This window comes from Protopterus annectens, chromosome 3.part0 (genome assembly GCF_019279795.1).
Source record: "Protopterus annectens isolate FY-2018-M chromosome 3.part0, PAN1.0, whole genome shotgun sequence".
NCBI lineage: Eukaryota > Metazoa > Chordata > Ceratodontiformes > Protopteridae > Protopterus > Protopterus annectens.
The window spans coordinates 567,349,447-567,375,101 of NC_056731.1; the positions used below are offsets into that span (position 1 = coordinate 567,349,447).

At 36.8% G+C, this 25,655-nt stretch overlaps 1 protein-coding gene across 1 annotated transcript in view; it reads right to left on the minus strand.

Moving 5' to 3' along the window:
• CNTNAP2 (contactin associated protein 2) overlaps nucleotides 1–22,942 on the minus strand; it is a 7,772,136-nt gene extending 7,749,194 nt beyond the window's left edge. Inside the window, exon 1 of the mRNA XM_044064985.1 lies at nucleotides 22,834–22,942. Within this exon, the coding sequence (XP_043920920.1) occupies nucleotides 22,834–22,882 (49 nt within the window). The 5' untranslated portion in view covers nucleotides 22,883–22,942. The remainder of the gene's footprint in view (nucleotides 1–22,833) is intronic.
• Nucleotides 22,943–25,655: the final 2,713 nt, after the last annotated feature.

Genomic DNA, 25,655 nt, shown 5'->3' on the forward strand with positions numbered 1-25,655 from the left:
GGAGAAATGTCCCCCATGACTTATAATTTATAATAGTGAAAGTACCCCATACGTTCACTGTTATAAGGCATGTAGTCTCAGAAACAACTGAGGTGCATAACCCACTTTTCAAATTATTCCATAGCACTATCTAGTTAAGTGACTCTCTGAGAGTAATATAGCAGGCAAACAGAGGTAGACTGAATAAAATCCTGAACTACAGAAAACCACTCATGAATATCCTATAGCTTTAATCCTGTCTGCTAACTTCTAGAACAGCGTTCAACTTGTAGTTGAAAAGCATCCTTAAAAACACAGGATTTCCAGCAGAATGTCTCACAATACATCTTTTCATGTGTCCTAGCAAAATATAACATTTGTGTATTATGTGTGCAAGTTAGTTACAAAACCTTGGATTATTAGACATATAAGGCACTGTTGAATGTGTTTAATGATTGTTAAAATATTAACAGTACAGACTTACGGTGTGTACTTTCAGTGGGTATTGTAACCAGTTATGACACTAGATTTCTGAAACCTACAGGAAATTTAAAGCGCATTTCACAAGTAAATGTTTTGCCAACTTGACTTATACATTTGATTCTTACTGGTACTTTTAAAGGGTTAAAAGGCAACTCTAAAACGGCTATTCAGAAGGAAAATGCAATAGGATATTTGTTCCATAAAAATCACTTCCTGTTCCAAAAATAGGTGTATATAAAATATAAGTTTACTGTATTTCTGCACTGTAAGAAACAAGATTAAAGCAGCTTATTTTAATTACTTATTTAACCCTTCTCAAAATTGAATTCTATGATTCCTCTAGTGTCTTTTGGTGTACTCTGCAGTTCTAAAATGTATCTGAGACAATGTTATCAAGTAACCCCAGGAAGTAGGCACTTGGCCAACTTATTCAGCAAATGTATAAAATAAAATGCACAGTACAAAATATTCTAAACAACAACACTGCTTCTGATGAATCAGAAGAACCTCTATACAATGGCAGCTTGACTGTGTCATTCAGCTTTTTTGTCATTTCTACATAGTAACCTTGTACTACTGGCCCTCTTTAAGAAGGCTGTACCATTGTCACTAACTAATTTTGGACAGTTTTAGTTCCTGCATATCGAAAATCATCTGGCATTATATGTTCTCTACATTTCCAAAATGTAATGATGACTGGGTATCTGACTATGGTAAGAATTGCAAGACTGCAATTATAACAATACAAAATGACTTTGATAAAGTGAATCAGTAGCTAGGCAATTAGTTCATGAACCAGCAAAACTTGTACTAAAATGTAGTTGTGATGCCCCTGCACTGGCCCAGTAGTCAAGGAGCCTCAATCCTCATCACTGGCAACATGGGGGCTGGTTTCTTCCTCTTTATCCAGATCCCCAATAAGACTCCCCACTGACACAGCTATAAGGTTAAGATCTTAGCTGAGTGGCCACCTAAGACCTTCAGCACCCTCTCTGTCCAACCAGTACATTGTGCCCCTACCCAAGTAACTGACGCATACACACTTTGTGATTTGATTTATATACAGACACATATACACTCCTGGGGAATTCTGGCACAGATTTACTAGCTATGCCCCCTTTTGCCCAGACTATAAGGTAGTTATCACTACCACCAGCCAGCTCTTTATAAACTATTTAAGGACCTTACAAAGGGTGACCAATCCTACTGTGTAATGTTACTATTATCCAAATGGTAAGTGTGACTAAGACTTGCAAGGCTATTTAGAAGTGGCCTGTACAGTGTCACCAAATACATATGCAAGTACCCTAAGAGCTTAAATATGTCTCACAAATATCAGCCACAAAGATAGGTTTAAATATATTTAATAATAAATAATAAAAGAAGACAATACTCAAACAACACAGCAACTGCGCAGTTCAGAATTACAGGGCATATTTCAAAACAACATTGCAAGACAGTCTCAGATAAATACAGAAAGCATCTAAATTAATCTTTGCTATATTCCTATCTATATCTACGACAGATACTATGCCCTAAATAACTTACTTACAGAACAGGGTAAATGCAGATGAGTGGATGTTTTTGCTAGGTCCAAGGCAAAAGATAAAATGCCTAGTCTCTCTGAGAGAGTTCTTAAATTAATATCAGCTATTCCTGCTGAATTAGGCTGGATGACATCACTTTTTTGTCACCTGACTTCAGTTCCCAGGCTAAAACTGAAACTAACAGAATTTTAACATCTCTGTGTAAGAAGTACATCTCTCTCAGAAGTTTGCAGTACCTGGAAGTCTTAAAACAATAAAACGCTTTTACATTTGAAACCTAGTAATTATTTCTATTTCAAGACAATACAAAAACTTCTAGCTCTAGACATTTTGTCTACTATTGAACTGAAACTGAGAGATAACACAATCATAAAATACTTTAATTTCAGTGTATTTTCTTTAAGTTTTTCAAGTTAACTCTATGTTCCAGCTTCTACTATTAGATCATACATTTGTGCAGGTACATAATTTATATACATTTCTGTTCTTTTCCAGTAGGGTACACTGTGGACACATCCTTGAAGCTCAGTACTGTACAAACCCTGTTCAACACACACTTCTGCAGCAGTAGTTTAATATACACATAACATTTAGTTTTCTTACATTTGTAAGACCAAGCATATGAATCGTATTAATATTCACAAATGACATAGAATTATTTACACAATTCCAGACAGCTGGGGTAGCAGTGTCACAGTAGTTATTTGGTATTCCATAAATTATAAGATAAGACTAATAAAGCTTAGTGGACAGCTTTTAATGAAAGCAGAAACTTTAAAGGATCTTGGGGTAACTATTAGTAATAATCTATCCTCCTCAGATAAACCAAGACCTCTAAAAATAATTGGGTATTATATATAATTATATAAATTCAGTTTGTCTCATGAACAATGTTAAAGTGTACTTGAATAAGTTCAGTTTTTCTTATACTGTCAGTGGAAAATAGATATGATGAAGTTTGAACAGTTCAAGATCACAGAAAAATATCCTCACTGTTAACAGTCGAGTTAAAAATGCTTGGACTTTTGAAGGGAAAGGTGTGTATTGGCTACAGATACTACAGTATATAAATGCTGCACTTTTACCTATAATGGGGGAAAACAATGTCAAATAATTCCTGAATTAATAGCTATACATTGTGAATTTCCATCACATTTAAATACAACAAGCTAAAAGGGAGATATTTTTGAGTCAGTCTCTACTTGTACTATATAATCATATACCTGTGCAAGTAGGATTGAGAGTCACATTAAAATTTTTTAAGAAATCACTTGAGAATGTGTTGTAGAAAGAAAATGTGCAATATAGTGGACTCTGTGTTCTTTTATGACCTTTGGCCTGAATACAGTATATATGTAATACGTGTAAGTGTATAATAAACATTTCGTAAAATGTAACCATAGCAAGATTTTTTTTCTTTGGTCTTTAACTTTGTGATGACATTTCTTTCTTAGTGTTGAAGGGGGATGCTAACCCGGGGAAGTGTCCAGGATGTGAGTTGATTTAACTGTGGCTCTGTATTTTTCTTTTGAATTTTTGCAGTGAACCATTTTGCAAATACTGTATAAATGCTGTTGTGTATCTCTTGTGTGCAAGTGCACTAGACATGCTCAACTAAGAAATGCACAGAGCTAAATACCATCTCTATCAAAAGCAATCATACAAATTTGTATTTATTTATTTATTTTATTTACCATTTGTTTACCAGAATGTCCGACTTGGAACAAAGCCAATTTTCAGTGGAGGTCTGAAGACAAAATGCTCCAGACACATGTCTTTTTAACTTTGTAAATAGGAAAGCAAACTGACTCTTGGGAATTAAAATGAACCCCAATGCTCACTTTAAGGACTGAAGTAAAAAGGTTATTCTTCGGTGATGCAGAGATTTGAAATGAGGTAAGACCTGAAAGTCTGAAACAATGTTAACTAGCATGGATTCAGATCAGCATTTTTGTACAGCAGTTATCACCAGTGGCCTTATCACATTAGCACAGCTACCCCTCCCCCACATCAATCACTCTCCCATACAGAAAGTCAAAGTATAACACCCACTCCCCAAACACACCACATAATCCATAACTGTCCCATTTTTTAGAACATCCATAACGTTTCCTTTTCCTGTGCTCCGGTAATTCATGGATGATTCCAGTATGTCATTTACAACAGACATTAGGGTTTCATATTTTATATCCTTCAGTATATGCATGTTAGTGATAAAACTAATATTCTTGTGACTTTCTGCAGTTATGGGGGGAATAACTGAAATCCCTCCATACTTCTGGTCCATCATTAATTTTCTTTTGCCCTATGTGTTGCACTACAAGTTGAGAGGTATTCTTAACCTTCCCTGACCCTCTCCATTGTCTCTCTCAAACTGTTGCATGGATTGCATCGCACCTGAGATCCTCAATATATGTTAAAAAAAAAGCAATGCTACCTTATCATTTAGTGCAGTGGGTTAACGGTGGAGCTTCAAGTGCTAAGGGTGAAGGGGTCAAAGCCCCCCCCCCAATACCTGCATTTTTTTCACTTATTTATTTATTTATTTTTTTACAAGATGTCCTTAGCATCTAGTAATAGTGCAGAGGACTACTATCCAATGTGATAGATGGGATGCAACAGGGTGAACATCCCTTTTTATTGCCTTTTAAATCTTGCTACTTATTCCAGATGTCTACTGGTTTCCCACAACACATTTTCTTTTTTAAATTCATGTCTTTAAAGAATGCTATATGAAGTATCACTGGTGTCTAGTATTAATTTAAAGACAATATCAGTGGTGAGTAGACATTCCCCGAACCAATGCTGGAGACACTGTTTGTTAGTCTAAGGGTGTATGAGGTATGACAGCCATCTCAAACCACACCCATACACTATGCACACACACCAGCACATGCACACAAATATACACATGCTAAACAGTCCCCATCCCCACAATGCTCACACTCACAGGCACCCTTGCACATAAATACATGCGCTCATGCACAGACACACGCACACACACACACACACACACACACACACACACACACACACACACACACACACACACATACACACACACACACACACACACACACACACACACACACACACACACACACACAATACCTAATGTATCCCTTAACTCCCCTACAGCTACCTCCAAGGAACTTACACATCCTCTCATAAACACAGAGCCTCACATGCACTCACACACATAACCCTTAGCACTATCTAACCAGCAAACTCCTCTACTGTGAGGAATGAACATGAGCTTTTTGCTGTGTTCAGTACAGCCAGGGACAAGAAGCAGCCATGTTAATACCCACAGCTGAGTTCATTAATGCCTTACCACAGGCAGTTCCAGAGGAGAGCACATAGCTAATTAGCTAATGTATATCCCCCAGGACTGCCTCATTAGCATGTAGCATGGCCGTGGAGACAGTGACCACTGATATCAACACCTCCACTATCCACCTTACTTATAAGCCTCTATGACCAAATTTCCCCAAAATCACATTGCTGGGCAAAAAAATGTTCATCAGATGAATAAATAACTTTTTGCCCTGCAAATCTATAAGATAAAACACGGAATTGCCAGAAAGCAAACTTCTCACGGACTATGCTTAGAGAGACAAAAAGCTATTAATCAGCATAAAATAGTCCATGGGCATCTCCAATAAACTTTCACAGAAAATACCAGAAAAAAGGTCAAATCCAAAATAGGCTGAACCCCTTTAAAAATTACAAGCCAGATGATACATCCCACCCCATATCAAATTGCCCAGCAACTCCTAAGAACTTTCTACTAGAGTTATTTAAAAATCCCCACCATAACTCTTACTAGCTTATAAATCTCTCCGAACTCTGAACTTAACAAACTTCTACTTTCGAAAATTATACACAGGTGAAACATTAAAATAAAAATTCATAGGCAAATACCTTTCTCAAAATATCAGTAAGCTTAGCAAATCTGTGTTTTTGATTCACTAAATTGTGCAAAGATTTTATCAAAGGTCTTCTTTGTCATATTTATAATCTTTGCTTAACACGCATGCTTGTATTCATGGGGCTCACACACACAAACACACATACACACACACACACACACACACACACACACACACACACACACACACACAGACACATATTTCCCAAATGTCTTGAAAAAGCTGTTTTTCAACTCAATTTCAAATATTTGCCACAAACTGAGGCCCATGTCCATGTTTCCCAATTATCGGTAATTTATTTTTGGAAAATCAACTCTGTCCAAAAATATGGGCCCTTCTGAAATATCAGCCTGGATCCTTGTCAAGCAGAAGTAGATTTTCATTGATAATATCTTAATAATGCAATGGGTTCCTTGTAATAGAAATATCTATTTATTCCATCCTGTGTATGGAAATTTAATCATGATATTCTGGAACACGACCCTAATGTAAACCACTTTTCTGAAATAATACAAAGGTTACAGCAAAACTTTTTTTGTAAGATTGTACGCAGTCTCTGATGGACATGAAGTCTGAAATTCAGTTCTGTACTGGCATACTGGCAACCTCAGGAGGAGTGGAAGACTTTTTTTTTTTTTGCTCCTTACAGTTGAGCATAGTATAAGCTGAGGAGGCAAAATGGTGGGGAACAGATTCTGGGCTTAGAAACACCCAAGCATTTTACCAAATGAAGGCAGAATAGTGATTAATAAGGGAATTTTTCCTCTTCTTCTTCTTCTTCTCCTCATTCTAATTTCCCAAATTGTCCCTACCTTACAAACAAATAGCAGTAATTTCTGCACAGTGCATTATCACCTTGACGGCATGAACTCACCTCTTCTACTTGCCAAATATTGTAAAAAGCTACATCTCGCTATCTTTTTTCAGACAATTAAGTCTGAATATAAGTCCCCATTAAACTAGCAAACTAACCACCCTAAACCAGTTCCAGCGTACTAGAGGAATAATGCCATGATTCTGATCTAGGCAACTGGTGATCAATTAGCAGCTCAGCTGGTTGACACAGCTCACAAGGAGGATGGCTGATCTCTCCCAGTATTGGGCAGAACAGAGCTGGATGTGAACTCAGACTAGGGGTGTGTTAGTCTGTGATGGAAATATATTGGTCATCAGTGGACATTGGTCTCAAATCAACAACAGGAGGTACCCTTTGATGTTGGTGGATAGGAGTGTGCACTCATATGTGTAAGGCATTGTAGGTCTCCCATCACCTATGGGTATGGTTAGGCCACTGGAAACATCCTCATTTGCTGGTATGCAAACAAGGATACAAAACACACTCATGGATGCCTGAATCTTGAACACCTGTCTTCTTGCCACTGGGGGGAGGGGTCCAGTAAATGTAGGAGGAATAAGCAATGTCCTTTTAGAGGAAGAATTGAATGCCAGGTGGTGCAGGGGCAAAAGTGACACTACAAATAGTACCTATCACACACGTTACCAACTAATGTCATAGTCTGACAATGCTTTAGTACTAAGCAAATCACAAAACAAACTGATCTTTAGTATGCACTGGACTCGATTACTGTGAAAAGTGAAGTAGTTGTGATGAAATCAGAACCTCCAATTCAGATGATGTGCTTTTCTCTTGGGGAGGAAAAAAGTGTACTGTTCTAATCAGCTTAAGGGTGATCAGCTAAATCAAGAGGTAGAGTTCAAGCATATGGGGATTTGTTCATGGCTAAAGGTTAAGAAATTATGAAACTGACCAGAAGATGAGTGCAGTGGCGACAGTCACTTCAGGTAATTCATACCAGATTCAGGTGGGTCACAGGGAAAAAAATATTTTTCCAGTCACTCTTTGTATTAAGTTTCATCTATGGTCATGAGGCTTAGCTAGTAACATACAGGATAATACTGATCAAAGAATTTGTAGACGTGATCTTTTTTGACATAGCAAGTGAACTCATTTATCCTGAAAGAATGTGGAATTTGGTTATCTAGAAAAAATCATTGGAGTACAGTCACTGCTCTTCCGGTTGAGAAGAATAAGTAACTTTGGTTGGATCTGGAAAGTATGACTCTAGCTGTATCCTAGGAGGTGTATCAGGCATGGCATATAGAAAGAAGGCTTAAGGATCTCCTTGGAATAAACTGGTGAGATTATGTATCTAATCTTGTCCAGAAATGCCAGGGGACACAACAGAATAAGCTGTAAGAAAGAAATAAGTTTAGCCTACCCTGCTCAACTTGCAACTAGATATGACTTTTAGAAGGACATCTAGTAGAAAATGGTGGATGGATGAATAAATGAATACATGGGTAGATGGAGAGACAGTTGGATGGAAGGGATAAACAAATCATGAACTCTGCCTAACTTTTCATTTGAAACAACATACTGTATATAACAAAAATGCTAAAACATAGGTTCTTCAATCTGACACGTGACTCTACCAGTCATGAAGGAGAGAGAATAGGATCATAGGAAGTTACTAGGCTATTGGCTCTGAGGCCCTTACAAGAATAGTCAAGAATTTTAGCCCATGTTCCAACAAGTCAGCACCCTATGCCACTGTCCAGCAGGGACACATGTGGAATCCCATGTGTGTATCCCCATCCAGTTATCCAGGTTGCACTTAAAAAGGGTGTGAAGAATGGAGGAAGATGGATGAAGGCTGCCAGCCTAGTCAAATAGAATTTGATACATAATTCAAGATTGTTGCAACATTGCCATCTGTCGTAAGGAAAACCAAGCCAAGCATTTCAAATGTGTCTTTTGAAGCTGACAAGATCTTATAAATCTCTTTGATGTTTACAAGTCAGCTCCAGTGGGTCTGGATGAAGGTTTCATTCCTATTGTTTTAAGGTTAAAGTTAAGGGCCAGAATTTACATGTTGAATCTGCTTTATTGCTCTGGTTTCTGCTACAGTGTATATGTGAAATGCCTTATATTGTTGTAGTTTCCAGAGCAGGTGTTAGCTTGCTAAATAATGCAGTTTGTGGCCTGAAAAAACCCAAGTGTCAAAATGATCTAATTTGGGAGGGCCTCAGCAGAGCTGGTGGTTAGTGTTTAAAAACTATTGTTCAGTGAGAGACTGTAAGCATTTTGATCTTGATATCCAACTTATCACCACTCTGCCTTATGCTCACATGTAAGTTTTAGCACTGTGATTTCCTGTAGGAATAGTTAAAGCTAGTAAAGATTAATTAGGTATTTTTTTCTTTGAAATCAGACCTGTCCTACTGTATTATTTTAAGTTTCTGTGTGATCTCTGAACTCTTAGATATCTCTGTGGTGTAGTAGTGTTGTCTTGTGTTTTAATTATCTATTATTAAATATTTTTAAAACCTTCTACCTGTGGCTGATTTATGTAGGGATAAATTATGCTTTAAAGTACATTATATATTTATAGAGTTTACTGTCTAAGCCCTTCCAATAAGCCTTGACTGATTGGTCATACTGCCAACTGGATAATAATATTGCACAGTAATAATTGGATACCCTTTTTAAGGGCCTTTGAGTAGCTGATAATTATTAGCTGAATGGTGGTTGTAATTACTACCATATAGTCTGGGTAAAGGGGCACAGCTAGAAAACCTGTACCAGGCTTTTCTCAGGAGGGTCTGTGTGGTTGTATAACCTCTTCTCAAAGTGTGTGTGTGGTGTGTCAGCTACTTGGCAGGGACAGGAAGCACTGGTTGGACAGAGAGGGTACTGGAGGATCTAGCATGCCCAGCTAGGCTGAGACCTGGACCCTACAGCTGTGTCAGTGGGGAGTCTTACTGGGGACCTGGTGAGCAAAGGAGTAACCAGCCCCAGACTGACTGTGATCTCTGTGTGCACTTAAGGGAAATTGTACTTTACTGTGTGTATTAGTTATCCTTTCCTCTTCTAGGAGACGACCTCCCTGGTGTTAGTGGTGAGGATTGAGGCTCCTTGATTGCTGGGCAAGGGCACGGTCATCACAAAGGGTTAATGTGGTTCTCTGCTTGATGGGGAGATGGAGTCTCTTCTTATCTGCCTCATGTCTGTGTTTCTTTCTGATAAAAGCATACTGCTCTTTTGCACAATGCTTTCCTGATGCATTGCCACTATTGAAGGATAACTGTATCTAAACAGTAAACATGATACTCCATAATACTAGAATGTGATGTCCTGAAACTATGTTTTGCGCAAACAATACTGTTGATGAGGAGAAGTGCAATAATCCAACACATGTTCTATTCTTTGATGACAGACTAAGATATTCAAGAACTCTTCTAAAATAAAACATTATCACTAATTGCATTGGAGCATCTATCTAACAAGACATTTATTCCATATTCATAATATGAAGTGCTGTACAGTAATCTGTCCTATCAGAGAATTCACTGTTCAACATCACATAGGAAATAATACTTAATACACAGAACCCCCAATAATAATAATAATAATAATACTAATAATAATTATAATAATAATAATAATAATATCACAGTTAATTGGATTATGCTGTATTTCTACATTACGAATAAAGAATAATCTTGCAGTTCTGTATAAATTTTGACATGTTGAGTCTTTCGGCTTTTCCCGGTTAGGGTTCGCACAGCAGAACTCTGGTCCGCTAATTATTGGTAGTTGATTTTTACGTGCCGAGTTACCAGCCCTGACGAACAACCTGCAATGAGGGTACGCCCATTCATGCATGTCTCCACGCAGAAGACGCTATAGCTGAGAATCGAACTGGACAGCGTCTTACTGTGAGGCGACAACGCTACTGCAGCACCACCACCGTGGGTCAAATGATTTATATTGCGTCAGGATTAGTCAAATTATAGAATAGTAGATTCATACTCCAAGTAAAGTCTTACAGTCATAGCACAATAACAGTAGAGAATAGCACACTACATACAATACCACATTAATTACAGATGTGTTTAATAGTCTGTCAAAGCTTTCCCTAACAGAAACAAAATAAATGAATCTATAAACAATAAATGTTATACAGCCATACTGCATAAGTAATTTCCTTGCAAACACCTAACATTAAGAATGCATAAGTTTAAATTTCTGGAAGCTCTACCTAAATGAAGTAACTAGCACTCTGAAGGCTGGTGTATGACTACAGCCATACCCTTCCTTACTTAGATAACTGTAAAGTTGGTTAAAGTAATCATGATTATAGTGCCACTAATTAGCTACCTCTCTATATTCCAGGAAACTGAAGTGCTGAATCCTTGCCTATCACATCCCTACCACTTACCAAAAGTACAGGGTTGTTGCCAGAGTCATTCTGAAATTATATGTACTTTATAATATAGATATAAAATCCATAAAACAATGAAAATTCTAAAAACATTAGTGACACAAGAAGACATGAAAGCTTAGTTAATTCTCAGAGGAAATTATTTTGTCATTAAGGCGATTCAAGCACAGACTTATCTGGTTCACTTGATGTTGCAACCAGTCTCAGTGCACTGGAGATTGGGAACTAGTGCAACAATCTCCAGACAACTGGTTTGCAGAAGTAAAATGAAGCACATCCCTTTCTATATGAATAGTCCCTAGCAGATTAGGCCCACCTAATACTAATAATAATAATAATAATAATAATAATAAAAGTCATTTAAAGAGTTGATTGCAATTTTCATACAAATTTTGCTAGTATACAAACTTATCTTTGTGGAGGGAATTTACTAAGTTTAAAAACACTGTAATGTCACATTCTCTCTAACTAATTGTGCCATGTTACTTAATACCCATGGTGCTAATTGTGTGAACTATCTTGTATTTGTTGCACCTACACTTCTTCAAATGTGACCAGAGTGGTGATGATACACTGTGTTAATCATTACAATAAATTCATAACTTTCAGAACCATGACTAAGAAGCTAAAATGTAACAACAATGCTTAAATTGACCACAGAATGGACATGTGAGAACCAAAGGAGGTGGTGTTTCTATCTATATTAGAGATAAATTCACCTCCTGACTAGTTAGACGGGATAACTCCATGTTTAGATTATTGTGGGTAAGATCCCCATTCAAGTCATAGTTAGTTATAGATCCCCCTTCATGGATCATGATGCGCATAAGGCCTACTTAACCAAACTGGAGTCAATCCAAATATTGCTAAACATTCTGATCATAGAGGATTTCAATTATCCCACAATCAACTTGGAAAACTACTCAAGCCCTAACTCACTAGTGCAAAAGTTCCTTGACTTTGTTAACTCAAATGCCCTGAAACAAATTCAAGCAGCAACAAGTGGACAAACATACTAGATCTGGTCCTGACTAACATGACAAACAGATGCACCACCTCAACTATTGGACCCTCATTGGTTAAATGTGACCACAAATCAGTTGCCGTTGATCTGGCATGAACACCAGAACTCACAAAGGGTGAAGTAAGACATAAAAACTTCAACAAAGCAAACTATGCCCACCTAGGGGAAGGTATAACTACATTTCAAGCCCTACCCCCAGCTGAAAGTGTTGTAACTACACCAAAGCTTAGACTAAAGTCCTATACAATCACTTGTATAAGTGCATAGACTCTGCTGTTCCAGACAGGCTCAAAGCCAGAGCCCCATGTAAAAAAAAAAAAAGCTGCCATGGTGGACATCCAGCATCAACAAACTTTACAACAAAAGCAAAAGGCTGCTGTCTAAGAAAACTAAGGTGAGGCCAAAACAACGGAAAAGCACTCTCATCAGCCTCAGGTGGCAAATAAGATAACATGTCAAATCCTCTAAGGGTACCTTTGAGAAAAACTTAGCATTCACAGCAAATACTCATAAGGCCTTTTACAGCTATGTATGTAGCTTAAAAGGTAAGACCTAAGCATGTGCTGAACTAGCAACTAATGGTATCACACAAACTGATCCTACAGAGATAGCAAACATGCTAATGGACATATGTGGCAAAAATTGCACTCCCTTATCCCCTCCAAACTTATCAAAAGCTTGCCACCAACTCACCCCCACCCTACATATCCAAAGAGCAGGTCATTAAAACATTGTCTAAGGTATAAAATATAGCCTCTATGGGATGAGACTGCATCCCAGGCTGTCATCTAAACAAAATAAACAAAATAAACAAAATAAAACATGAACTAGCATCACAATTAAGTACCCTATTCAATCACAGCCTAACCACTGGCTTTGTTCCTGCAGATGGAGAACAGCAACAGTTATTCCCCTCCATAAAGGTGGCTTAGCAACAGACCTAGGGAATTATAGACCCATGACCAGCCTCACCAGCCATGGAATGTATCAAAATGAACCTTATAAATAAAGATGTAGGCAACTTCCAAAACCTGGATCAGACTCAATTTGGCTTCATCAAGGGCAGATTCTGCCTGATAAACCAGATGGATTTCTTTGAGAATGTGACCAGGACTATTGATGAAGGCAAATTTGTGCATACAGCAAACCTCAGCTAGGCAAACACCTTTGACACAATCTCACACTCACACTGTAATCTGCCTGTAATGTCACATCATCTGCATACAACAACTTTGTTAGTCTGTACCCTTTGACCTGTTTGCTAATGTAGTCCATCACCAGTATGAGCACCAGTTGGCTCAGAAATGAACCATGATGCACACCCACTCTCACTGGGAACCTCTCTATGAGACTAAACACTGTTCGAGCTTGAGTAATTGGGTCCTCATACATAGCTTGCTCTAACTCCACCAATGATTCTGGACTTCAAACAGTTCTGCTCAAATCAGCTTTCTTGGGATCTTGTCATATACTTTCTCTAATTCTAGGAATGCCCAGTTGGACTTTTTCCTTCCTCATCTCTAGCTTCTTCTCAAGTATCTGTCTTACTGCAAACATTGGCCAGTTGTGCTGCATCCTGATCTGAATCTGGACTGTTCATCTCCCATCTTATTTTCTACTACATTGTGCAGCTGTTTATCAATCACCCTCTCCAGAACTTTCAAAAATTGTGACAGCAGTTTGATGTCTCTACACCACCTGCAGTTGCGGATGTCCCCTTTGAATTTGTCCTCTCCCCCACTGCAATACCCACACCATTTCTAACCTGTCCTCCTGCTGAGTAGTAGACTTTTGAGCCCAAGCCAAGCGGCTTTGCTGCACTGCCCTTCCATCTTGTTTGCTACATACAGAGGATGTCCATTCTCCTCTTTACCATTGTCATCACTTCCAAGCTGCATCCTGTCAGCATTACTGATAAACTTTGCAAACTGAAAGTAAACACATTTGTTGTAAGATGGGTTACCAACTGGCTCACAGAACAGTCACATACTGTCAAAGTGGGTGACTCCACATCCACTAGTGGCGTGACAAAAAGATTAGTGCTGGGCCCCTTACTGTTTGGTATATACTTCTCAGAAATTCAGGCAAAATCTATGGGGCTGTGGTTGACCAAGTGTGCAGATGACTGCACACTTGGTCAACCAAGTGTGCAGATGACTGCAAACTGGGTGCAATTATTGAATCCCCAAATTATGTCAGTATACTTCAGGATGGTCTTACTCAGACCAACGATGGGTGTCTTAGTCACTGTCACAAACTGAATGCAAAGAAATGCATCATCATTCCCTTCAGTAAAAGCAATGTCCCTGCAAACTATCAAATTAACAAGAATACCCTATGTACCTACAAAGTAGTAAGAGATTTGGGATCACAAGTAGACTGCGACCTTAACTTTGACCACTATGTGTCTACTGTTGTAAGAAAGACTTTCTACATAGCACACTTGATTAGCAAAGGCATCACCTCTAGAGCAAAGAAGGTTATAACCCCTCTATGCTTATCACTAATCAGACCCATAATTGAGTATACCCCCCTTTTGGCATGTACCATACAAAACACTTGCAGCAATTGGAGAGACCTCAGAGGTTTCTAACTAAGAAGATCAAGGCACTCCAGCACGTACCTTACACAGACAAACTAAAGTCCCTGTCACTATACTCAGTATCATATGGAGTTCTTAGGGGTGACATGCCTGGCTAACAAAGCAAATATTTGACCCAAACCTAATGAATTTTCTGCACACCTGTAAATCAAATGGGACTAGAGGTACCGGTTCCAGGGATCTAAATATGGCCTGCAACTTGAATAGGATGCGCTGGAGGACAGATTATTCTCCCAGCAACTGCTGTGTCTTTGGAAAAGGCTGCCAGTTCCTGTGAAGCAAAGCACCATTATGATACTGTTCAAAAGGAACCTGAACGAGTGGATGGAGCACCATAAATTCTTACTGGGGATAGTGTCCACAACTCTCCTAAACATGAGCAGTCATTAGTAAATACAATCCTGGGTATTGTGTACAATATCTACGGTATTACATTGGGATGAAACTGCTAGGCTTGAAATGACCTCCAGATCAATAGTCCAGTAACATCCTATGATTCTCAATCAAGCAAAAACTATTCACTTATTTTGTTTAATTTTTTTTTCATATTCAAGAATTTTTAAATGTATAGCTCAAGAACTTTTGCCCAAGCTACCAGCATAGAAGAATTACACATCTCAGTACAGTGGTAGCTGGCATGCATGCATACATATGTAAGTTAAACACTTATAGTATTTATTTATTAAACCTGTGAATTACTTGCATTATCAAATTCAGAGTTACAGAGGAGCCTGACCTATGAAAAGGCAAAGAAAGCAATCCCAGATAAAATTTAGTCTGTGACTGGACAAAATCATACTCAGTCATACACATAACGTATACCTAGGGCAGTTTCAAAGATCAACATCTCACCTATGACATATCTTTTGGATGTGGCTGGACACCAATGTGTTTAATAAAAGTCAATGAACACAAGGGAGGGTATACATAGATTGGACTCCAGCTAAAAAGCTATACTAAAGAAGTAAATGTACTGTGGAAACAACACTAATTTCTACCATAGTTGCAAAACTTATTTTAGTAATACTTGTATATCGTAGTACTGTAAATTATGCTGAACTCGTTGTTTAAATGCTAAAAGCAAATATTTATTCAAAAATATACTTTAAACATGATAATACCTTCCTTTGAATGTTTTATGAACTTTATGAATGAAGACTCAGCATTCAGTTAACCTAGGAAGATGGATTTGATAATACTAGCTCTGACAGTATAGAGAGGTAAAGTTCTGGCTCAGTAGCTGAGGAACTTGATGGAGATGGCAGGGAAAGAATAGTATTTCAGTGCTGGGAGGTGGAGCAAACCATGACATATACTGACAGAGTCAATAGGAGGAGGGGCAGCATTGCATAGACATCCTCTGGACACGTTTTCCACCCATCGAGACACCATTTGGCGGTAGTTCTCATTTGCAAATACACAGATATTTGCACTCATAAAAGTGAAGTCAGTGTTTGTCCTATGATGATTCAAGCACCTGAAGTCCAGTTATGGGGGGGGGGGGGTCATCATGTCTGGTAGACACAAGGGCAAAAAGAACCTAAAAGAAAAAAAAAAAAGACACACTAATGTATAACAATACCAAGTTGTGGGCAACTCAAAACTATACCAAAAATAATTTACGAAAGACACTGAGCCTAAATCACAAACATATGATAAATAAGCTGAGCTGAGGTCCAGCTTACAATTGAAAGCAAACTTATGGCTCCAGCACCAAAATAAGCTCTTCTCTCTCATGAAAATCTCTTGCTCAAATAGATGTAAAATGAAACTCTAAGGGAATCACTTCCTTTTCTGTATCTATGCAGCTGCAGTGAAATCACGACTACTGACTACAAATGTGAACCTTTCCCAGATGTTATTAGTTACTCATCAGAATGAATTTTTTCTAAAACTCTTTCCTTATTATTAAGTCACCTGTAAGCTTGACCATTCATTCCTTAGTCCACTACTTTGAGTTCAACAGTGTTCTAAACTCTGAAATGGCCCCATAACCACTTCAATGTAAAAGCAGAAACACAAGGTCCAGTCTATGGTAAAGGGCAGAGTATATCCATCAGTATCATCTCCTATTCTGAAACTGTTTCAGTGGGAATTTATTCTCATGAATATACTAGTTAAATATGTCCTAGCAGTCAAAGCAGTAAATTGCTTTATGGGACAGCCAGCAGTATAAATGTAAGTGAAGCGCTATCATTTTCACCCATTCAACCTTTAAAAAGAACTCACAGCTGGAATAGCACATGCCATAAAGAGGAAATTATCTCATATTAACTTTAGATAAATCCTCTTCAATCAAAATTTGAATTTTCTTTGTGTTTATTTCACTGGTTGTCCCTGTGGCTGTGTTACTGAGAATGTTGCTTATTCAGGTCCCAAAGTGGGGATTTTTGGATTTTTTTTTTATATCAAAGTGTATCCACAATCAGTGCAAAGGTCTAATTTAGTTTCTTTACCAGGTACATTTGCACTCTTGTAGAATTTTAGCTATTCTGCTTCTTTGCTGATGACTCAAAGATTGGTGTGGCAGTGAAGGATGGTAGAAGAATCAAGCAATGTATTTGGAAAGGCTGAAACACTGGGTAAAAAACTTGGTGGCTTAGGGTCAATGCAAACAGGTGCAGAGTGATATTCCTGTGCAATAACATCCCTGTTGGAACTGATGGCAATTGGCTAAGAAAGGGGTCTGACTGTATTGATTACACCAGGACTGGACCACCAGGAGCACACAGAGAGACCAACAGCTGCTGCAAAGAAAACGTTGAGTATATCCTTGGGGGTATAGGCATCAGAATTAATGAGGCAATACCAACACGCAACAGAGTCCTGCTTATATCACATAATTCTGTAGGTCATGACAGGTATGGCAGCAGAATGCTAGGACAAATGCAAAAGAAAGCCATCAGACAGATTAGTCCGATTAAGGGTAAACAATATGACAACTTGGCTAGAGGAGCTAAAGCTTTTCTCAGCTGTGATGATATGCGACACAGGCAGCATGATATGTGTGTGCACGTTATTATCAGCGATACGTAAAGGGCTCGTCATAAAACTGGAAGGAAAGAAGTAGAAGGGAGGGGGCATACGCAGCAATTGATAGGGGCTGGCTACTCTCTGCATCTTCAAAACTACTTTTATACACAATTATATTTCCATAGACTACCAAAATGTCTTTTTAATGACAAGCTATATGTACATAACACATGCTAATAGCATTGATGGATTAAGACCTGATTACACACCAGGTGATCTACATTTGAATCGTGGCTCAGGTGCTTGCTAGTGCAGTCAGGGAAAATGGGCATGGTCATTCTGTGGGACAGGGTAGAGGGTCCCTCCCATCTCATGCCACTGCTCTATTCATAGGGTCTTTTCTGGAGATCACATTCTTGCTCTTGATGTGGCAAAGACACGCGTACAGCCGCCCCTTGCTGGATTGCATGTTTGCAGGGCAGTGACCATTACCTTTGTGCAGATTTTCATATTACTGGGGGATAGCTAATAAAAATTAAAATCTTGTAATTGTCAGGATGTGAGAAAGTGTACAAAGAACCATCAAGGCTTCCTAGATGCCAGTTCCCATTGGACAGTGTTATGTCAGTTTGATGGAAGGCTTGATGGTCAGCAGGCACAGGCTCAAAAATAATACAAAAAATCCTTCTGTGTACACCACTGACTTAAGAAAAAATAGGGTGCAAACTTTGCTGTAAATTTAAGTGTTCAATTAAAGGCCTATATAAACCTGGCTAAAGGAAGCAAACTGAAAAAAGCAGCAACAGAATCATATCAATACACTGACACAGTGAAATAAAACTCCATACCTTACTTCCTTGTTTTTGTGTGATTAAAAAAAATCAATAAATAATGCACGCAATTTCTAAAGGGTTACTTATAGTCAAGCATGTCTGTCAATGAAAGTTCATTACCTACATTAATTAACTCAAAATATCTAGATGGATTAAAAAAATAAGCACACCTACACTATATTAAGCTTTTAAATACTACTAACAAAATTAAATGCAGTGTTAGGAAAGAAGTCAGTTCAACTGATACGCAACAAAATTATTTATAACAGTTCTGCTTATAAGAACATCCCCAAAGTATCAAATCAGCTTAATCTGTTGTTTGCACACAATGTACTGCATGTCTTTTTATAGGACTGTTGACTCTGGGCATCCTTTTTTTCTTTGACTATGCTGGATCATTATTTCAATAAGGATCAGGCAACAATTATCACTGGAAGCAATACATAGTTAAGGATTTCTCATTTCCTTAAGTGAAGCAATCAGTTAAGCTGGAAATATTTTCTTGAGCTGCAGCTTCCGTTTGCAGTATTAAATATACAATGTTCTGAATAGAAGTGGCATATTCTATTATCTCTGCCAAACTACACAAAGAAGAAAGCACAGTATCAAAGACACCGTTTCTAAAGAAACTTTGTTATCTCTTGCTTATAGCAGCAAAGAAACATGAGCCTGTTTTAATTAACATACAAACTAGGTATCAGCTGTGCAATCCTGCTCTTTCCTAATGATCTAATTAATTACAAGACAAAACAGAAATTCATCTAGTACATCACTTAGTTAATTCAAGAACTATATTAACTGAATCAAAAACTATTTTTGTAGTCAGGCTGTACTAACAACAGTGCAATTGAATAGAACAAAGATCCTTGTATGAGTTCCACAGAGGGAGGCATTTACACATTTTTAATGTGAATCCACAAGTCCTCTATACCATATATTTGGTACACGTCCATGCTGGTAAAACAATAGCTTGAAATACTGGATAGCTCACATAAGAACGAAAAGGACTGCTACAAAAAGTTATTTTTCTCATGATGTTATCAGTGTGCTCAGTTGAATTACTTTACTTTGTGATTTGAAGAACAGCACACTCTTTTTACTTTGCTTTTTATTATAATTGTTAGAAGATTTGAGTTATTTTGATTGCATCTGATACAGTATGGTGACTGAAAGTTAAAATGTAATTTCTTCAAAAAGTAAACCAATCCTTCTTTTGATCATGCAGAGTTTAAAGCCATGTAGCTACAACTAAATTACAAACTGGAACATTCTAAAGAGCCTATCATGATCTATGACCGTTCTTCATCAACAGTTTATGAGGAGGGATTGATTGAACTGAACTGAAGATTAACACAGAGACTGACAACTGATCAGGACAGCAAGTTCGTCATGAGGAAAGTCACATTTAATTTTACGCTTTTGGCATGAACAGACATAGATGCCACATCTACATCTGTGAATACAATAAAAATAGGCTATACTGACCAAAGAACTCATTTAACAGACTGAAGTTATTCACTGCTTTGTCACCTTGGCATCAAACCTCCCAAGGCACAGAAACATTCTGAATCTAAAAACAAATGTTATATACAAAAACAAGTAACAATGAAATATCCACAAAAAAAAGATGGAATAATGACATGCAACAAACTAAACCGTGTGAAAAAGTACTCCAATTAATTCATACTGAAACATAATTCATCTCATAAGAACTGCTGTACTAAAACCAAAACAGCCAATTAAAAATGTCTACACATGTTCCATACTCAGAATCTTTGACTGTGGTGTGAGACACTCAACTACAAACATTGCCTCTTTCTTTCTGACAGTCATTTTAATATCCAAACTGTTGTTCTTTATTTTGCTATCTGAAACAGACTGACATTCCAACATAGTACTTGTACTCCTGCTAATAACAATATCATTGGATATTCTTATTAAAATTAATTTTTATCTCCCCTATATATGCCATATAATAAGGACAAGACACACCTGAGAACTATAGCAGGTGAAAGTGCCATCACAGCTAAATGCCCTACCATTTGTCTCAAAGTTATTACTCTATAGTACATATAGAAATATATAATACACATGGCTGATCAGCTTTATGTATTGGGATGTATATCAAACTGAATTCAAGCCTTTCAAACTGTTCTGTAAAAGAATATTACCCATACTGGTGCCATGTGAAAAGGAAAGACCTACACCTGCTTTTAAAATCTCTTCCAGTTTCAAATAATCATTTAACAAACTAAGGTATGTAGTCTCTTACTATCACTATGGCTTTATCAGACAATATGTTATAATCATTAGCAAAACAACTTTCACCATTCCATTATTAAAACATCTTTCCTTTTTAAACATTTCTGAAAAAAATAAATTAACTTATTTTAAGGTCAAGCATTACTGTAACCCTCCAGTATGCATGTTCTATATTTCTAATGCAATAGCCCTTGTGTTTCAACATTAGAGTATGTTTGTGGACTGTCTCTGTGTATATAACCTTTCTAGTTACTTGAGATCTTTTTAATTTTAATTCATACATGCTCACTATAGGAAAAAGAAACAATAAGTCCAAGTAGGTGATATCTCTTTCCTAGTGAAAATGTCTTTTAACTGAAAGGCCTGTACAGATTAAATATTATTTTCTGGAGTTTTTGCCAACTAATATCACACAGGTTTATAGGTAAGTAGTAGAGCAGCTGCCCTTGCAGGCCATTTTTAGACTAGCCAGTTTCCCTTTCTGGGAGAGACTGTCCTTACCAATCCCATGGTCAATAATGAATATATATATATATATATATATATACTACCCTTAATGATAATAATCGGGATCATACCAAAGATAATTTCAGGGGACATATGCATGGGATAAAGGACTTAAGAGATGCCTCTGTCCAGTAGTAGTACAGGGGTACACTGAGGTACATTTTCTGTTTCCCATCCATAGATCCAAATTGCATTTGAATATGGACAGGGATGCACTTTGTTTTATGTGGATGGAGAGTCTGTCCCAGAGCATATAATAAATAACAGTACTTTATCTAACAATATAAGCAAAGTCAAATCTTTTATTAGCTGTTTCAAAAATAAATGAATTCAGTTCTATTTACCACTAGCACGTATAAATAATAAATCACCTGCATAATGGAAATAATTGAAAAACAATATATCAGAAGTTGTTGCTGGTATAAATATATTCAGTTTCAAGGAAACCCATTACTGGTTTAGCATAAGTGAGGACAAATGATACCTTTTTTGCCATGCTAGATATTTTATTTAATATCAGTAGTCAAAACTAAATATACTATTAATTAAGGATAATCATATATTTTGCATAGTAAAATTAAATGAAAACCTCCTTTAGCCCAGTCTGCTAACCAGGCCTGCCTTACATTTTAATTCTTCTTTCATTTTTTGTAACCATGGGGTACTTCTTACTATTTGGAATAGGTATGACTGTACCACTCAAACTTGTATTTGAGAAAAGTAGCCATTACTTTCCTCACGGGCCATTTATTTTGATATTATGAGGCAGATGTGGGCAGAACTTACGTTATTTACAACATCTGAAAGTATGGTGATAGAAAATCACCTTCTAATAGTCTCAGTGAAGATGGAAGCAACAGAAGAAATGTCAGACAGCACTCATTAATATTTGTCATTTTTGAACGAAGATTAAATATCAGAGATCTGATTTCTAGAAAGTATCATTCAGACCTTGTAGCAAAGACAAATTGCATATTTTTGTAATATTTATTGAAGCGCATGTGCAAAAATTGCAGACACTGTAAGACACTGACACTTAGCAGTAACTTTGATATATATATATAAATATATATATATATATATATATATATATATATATATATATATATATATATATATATATATATATATATATAAGTTTCCTTTGTGTTTACTTCTCATTACAATGACACTATCACTATTCTTAATTTATGTAATTAATATTGCATCTGTTGTATAATGACTGTTTATATTATTATAAATCAGCATTACTTATGTATGCATACACTAATAATAGTGCAAAAATCGAAATTAAATAAATAGTGTCTGTAATAAAAAAAGATTCAAGGACAATGCTTACTTCTAAAATTGTGCATAATAAAACAAAAACGAATTGGATGATTTGTTGCTGAATCATATGATTAGGTAAAACAAAAAATTGTATTTTAACTGCAGAAAAGACTTACCTTCTCTTCTGTTCAGCTTTGCATAACCAGGAGTATAGCTACTGGTCATAGATGATGAACTGGAGAAAGACGAATGGGGTAGAGGTGCGACCAGCTGGTCATCACATTTTTCTGAAATAACAAAAATGAAAGAATTTATGAGCTGTATGCCAGATATATGCATTAGGTCATTAGCCTAGAAAAAGTTGATAAAGTTAGTGATGGTAGTCTACAATCCACATTAAGTAATAATACTGCAATAAGAGGAAAGGCAATGAGCCGTATTCATTAATGCACATACTAAGTATAGACAATCTGTATTCAAGGACATCTGTAATACATTTTTTGTGCATTCTAGACAGACAGAGTGTGTAAGTAGTCTACCCTTTGTGGTAACCTTTTTGAATCCCCCTTAATGGTTAAGGCTGCAAGAAAATCAGTAGGAAAACAAAAATTAGGAAGAAGAAGGTGTAAGTTATGTTTGTGTTGTCTGTTTACTCAGAATGGTAGACACTTAGTGTAGGCATTGATGAATCCCAGGGAAGGTGTCATTAAGAAACCACTACCAGTTTTTACTTTCCTGTATTGCAATGGCATGCATGCTTTTATCAATAAGCTGCATATAATTTTAAAGATATCAAGAACCCACCAATCACAATGAGGCATGACAAGCAATACTATGAGTCTATGTTGAAAGGTAGATAATAGGTTTGTTGTTGAATTGTAATCTTTTTATACAAACATAAAATTCTTATTAAATTGCATTGCTCTGATGATGCATTTTCCTCTCTAGTCAGTTATCTATAGGAATCTCTTCCTGTCTACCTGAAATAAATGTCAGACAAGTCTAGACTTCGATCTTGGCTTAGAGAGCATCTTCAAAAACAAGTACATTTCTTGGCAGCGCATTAAGGTGGAACTAATCAGCTAAGATCCTAGATCTTACCCCCTCCCCCATCTACCTCTGTTTATTCTCCTTCTCTATACATCAAAATGACTTCCTGATAGACCTTGCTCATAATGTACATAAGAATGTTCATATCATTTTATTTTTTTCTGTTACTTTTCATCTACTGTACTATTTCAGTCAGACTGTACTTGTCTTATCTCTCTCTGTCTCTCTCTGTCTCTCTCTGTCTCTCCCTCCTGTTATATTCAGTCAAGCTGTGTCTGAAAATTGGTTGGTTTGTGATCAATGCACCATCTATCCAGGTAAATAAACATACGAAGATTAAATATTTACTTTTTGTAACAGTTAGTGTTTTTTGTTGCATGACACTAATATCAAAATCCCCTAATACACTGCAGAGAAAATTTCCGGCCTTATGAAGAATTTTAAGGACAAATGGAATTATTGAATGTGCAGGCAAAAAGAAAGAACAAATGAATTATGGATTTACAAAAAATGTTACTGCCTTGAAGACACACACACACACACACACACACACACACACACACACACACACACACACACACACACACACACACACACACACACACACACACACACACACACACACACACATCTATCCATTTATATGTGTAATATATACACGAGGCTGGTTCACATATTCAATGTCTGTTTTTTTTTTTTGTTTGTTTTATCATCACATTAAGTGAAGTACATTAAGTGAAGTATTTGAGTATATATACACATACAACACCCATTCTCCATTGAAAAGCAAAAAAATAATGCAAAATAGCATTATACCTGATATATATCCTATTTGTGTGACATAAAAAACTCACTACCTATACATGTGTATGAGATTTGTATCCCCACATCTATGCATGCATAGGTTGTGAATACTTATGAAAAAATTATATATTCGACCAATTATCTATATTTTATAGAGACAAAACTTTTCCTTTATGTAATCAGTCACTGTAGAAATGAATAATACAAATATAATGAAGACAAAAATCTGTTTACCATTTCTGTGACATCTGAGTGATAATAAAAGTAAATGTATTGTCAGGTATTCTTAAAACAAAAAGAAGTTTATTTTACTATTTCAGCATTCAAGCACTGCACTTTGTCAAAAGATTCAGTCTTCTTTTTCCTGTCTAATCATGACTATATACTCCCCTCACTGAATTAAAAGCATTGATGATTATTTTCTGTGTAGTCGATTCTTCATAGCTACCTCAGCAAAGACTGATTTGGCCATGTCTACTTAATTGGTTCGTTAAATTAAGCATGTGCTGAAAGGGGCCCTTAAGGTGTCCATGAAGTACAAGTAGAGAGATCTGTACAATGAGCAAGTGTCCCCGTCAGAGCTTTTAAAAAGACATTTAGCTTTCCTGTCTGCTACATAGGCTTGCTTTCCTAATTCTATTATTTAACATGAAGTAATCATTTCAATCAGCTTTTTTTTCTTTTTAAGAATGTTCAGAATATCTACTACCAAGCCAGCTTATTTCAGTCAGTCTGAAAAAGTAATTGCAGACATTTGTCAACAAATATTTTGTGCATTCTCATTCATGTTTATACAGACAGAAGGAAGGAGGCGTGCACAGAACTACACGTGCACATAGCATGCATGACGACAAAATCATGCACTCATGCAAACCAAAAAGTATGCACATGCATATAGACAAATGCACAAGTGTATATAGATACACACAAACATAAATGACTGCATGCACATACACAGACCCCCACACACATACACACACAGTATTATATATTAAACAGTAACAGTAACATTTCTCAGCCCTCCAGTTTCTACTTTTCAAGTCTAAGTCACAGACAGATACCTGGTCCCCAGGTGTTTTATAATGAAGTAAATCTACCTAGTCTTTGAAAGCTAAAATGAGAAGTATGAGCCTTTTTATTTCTA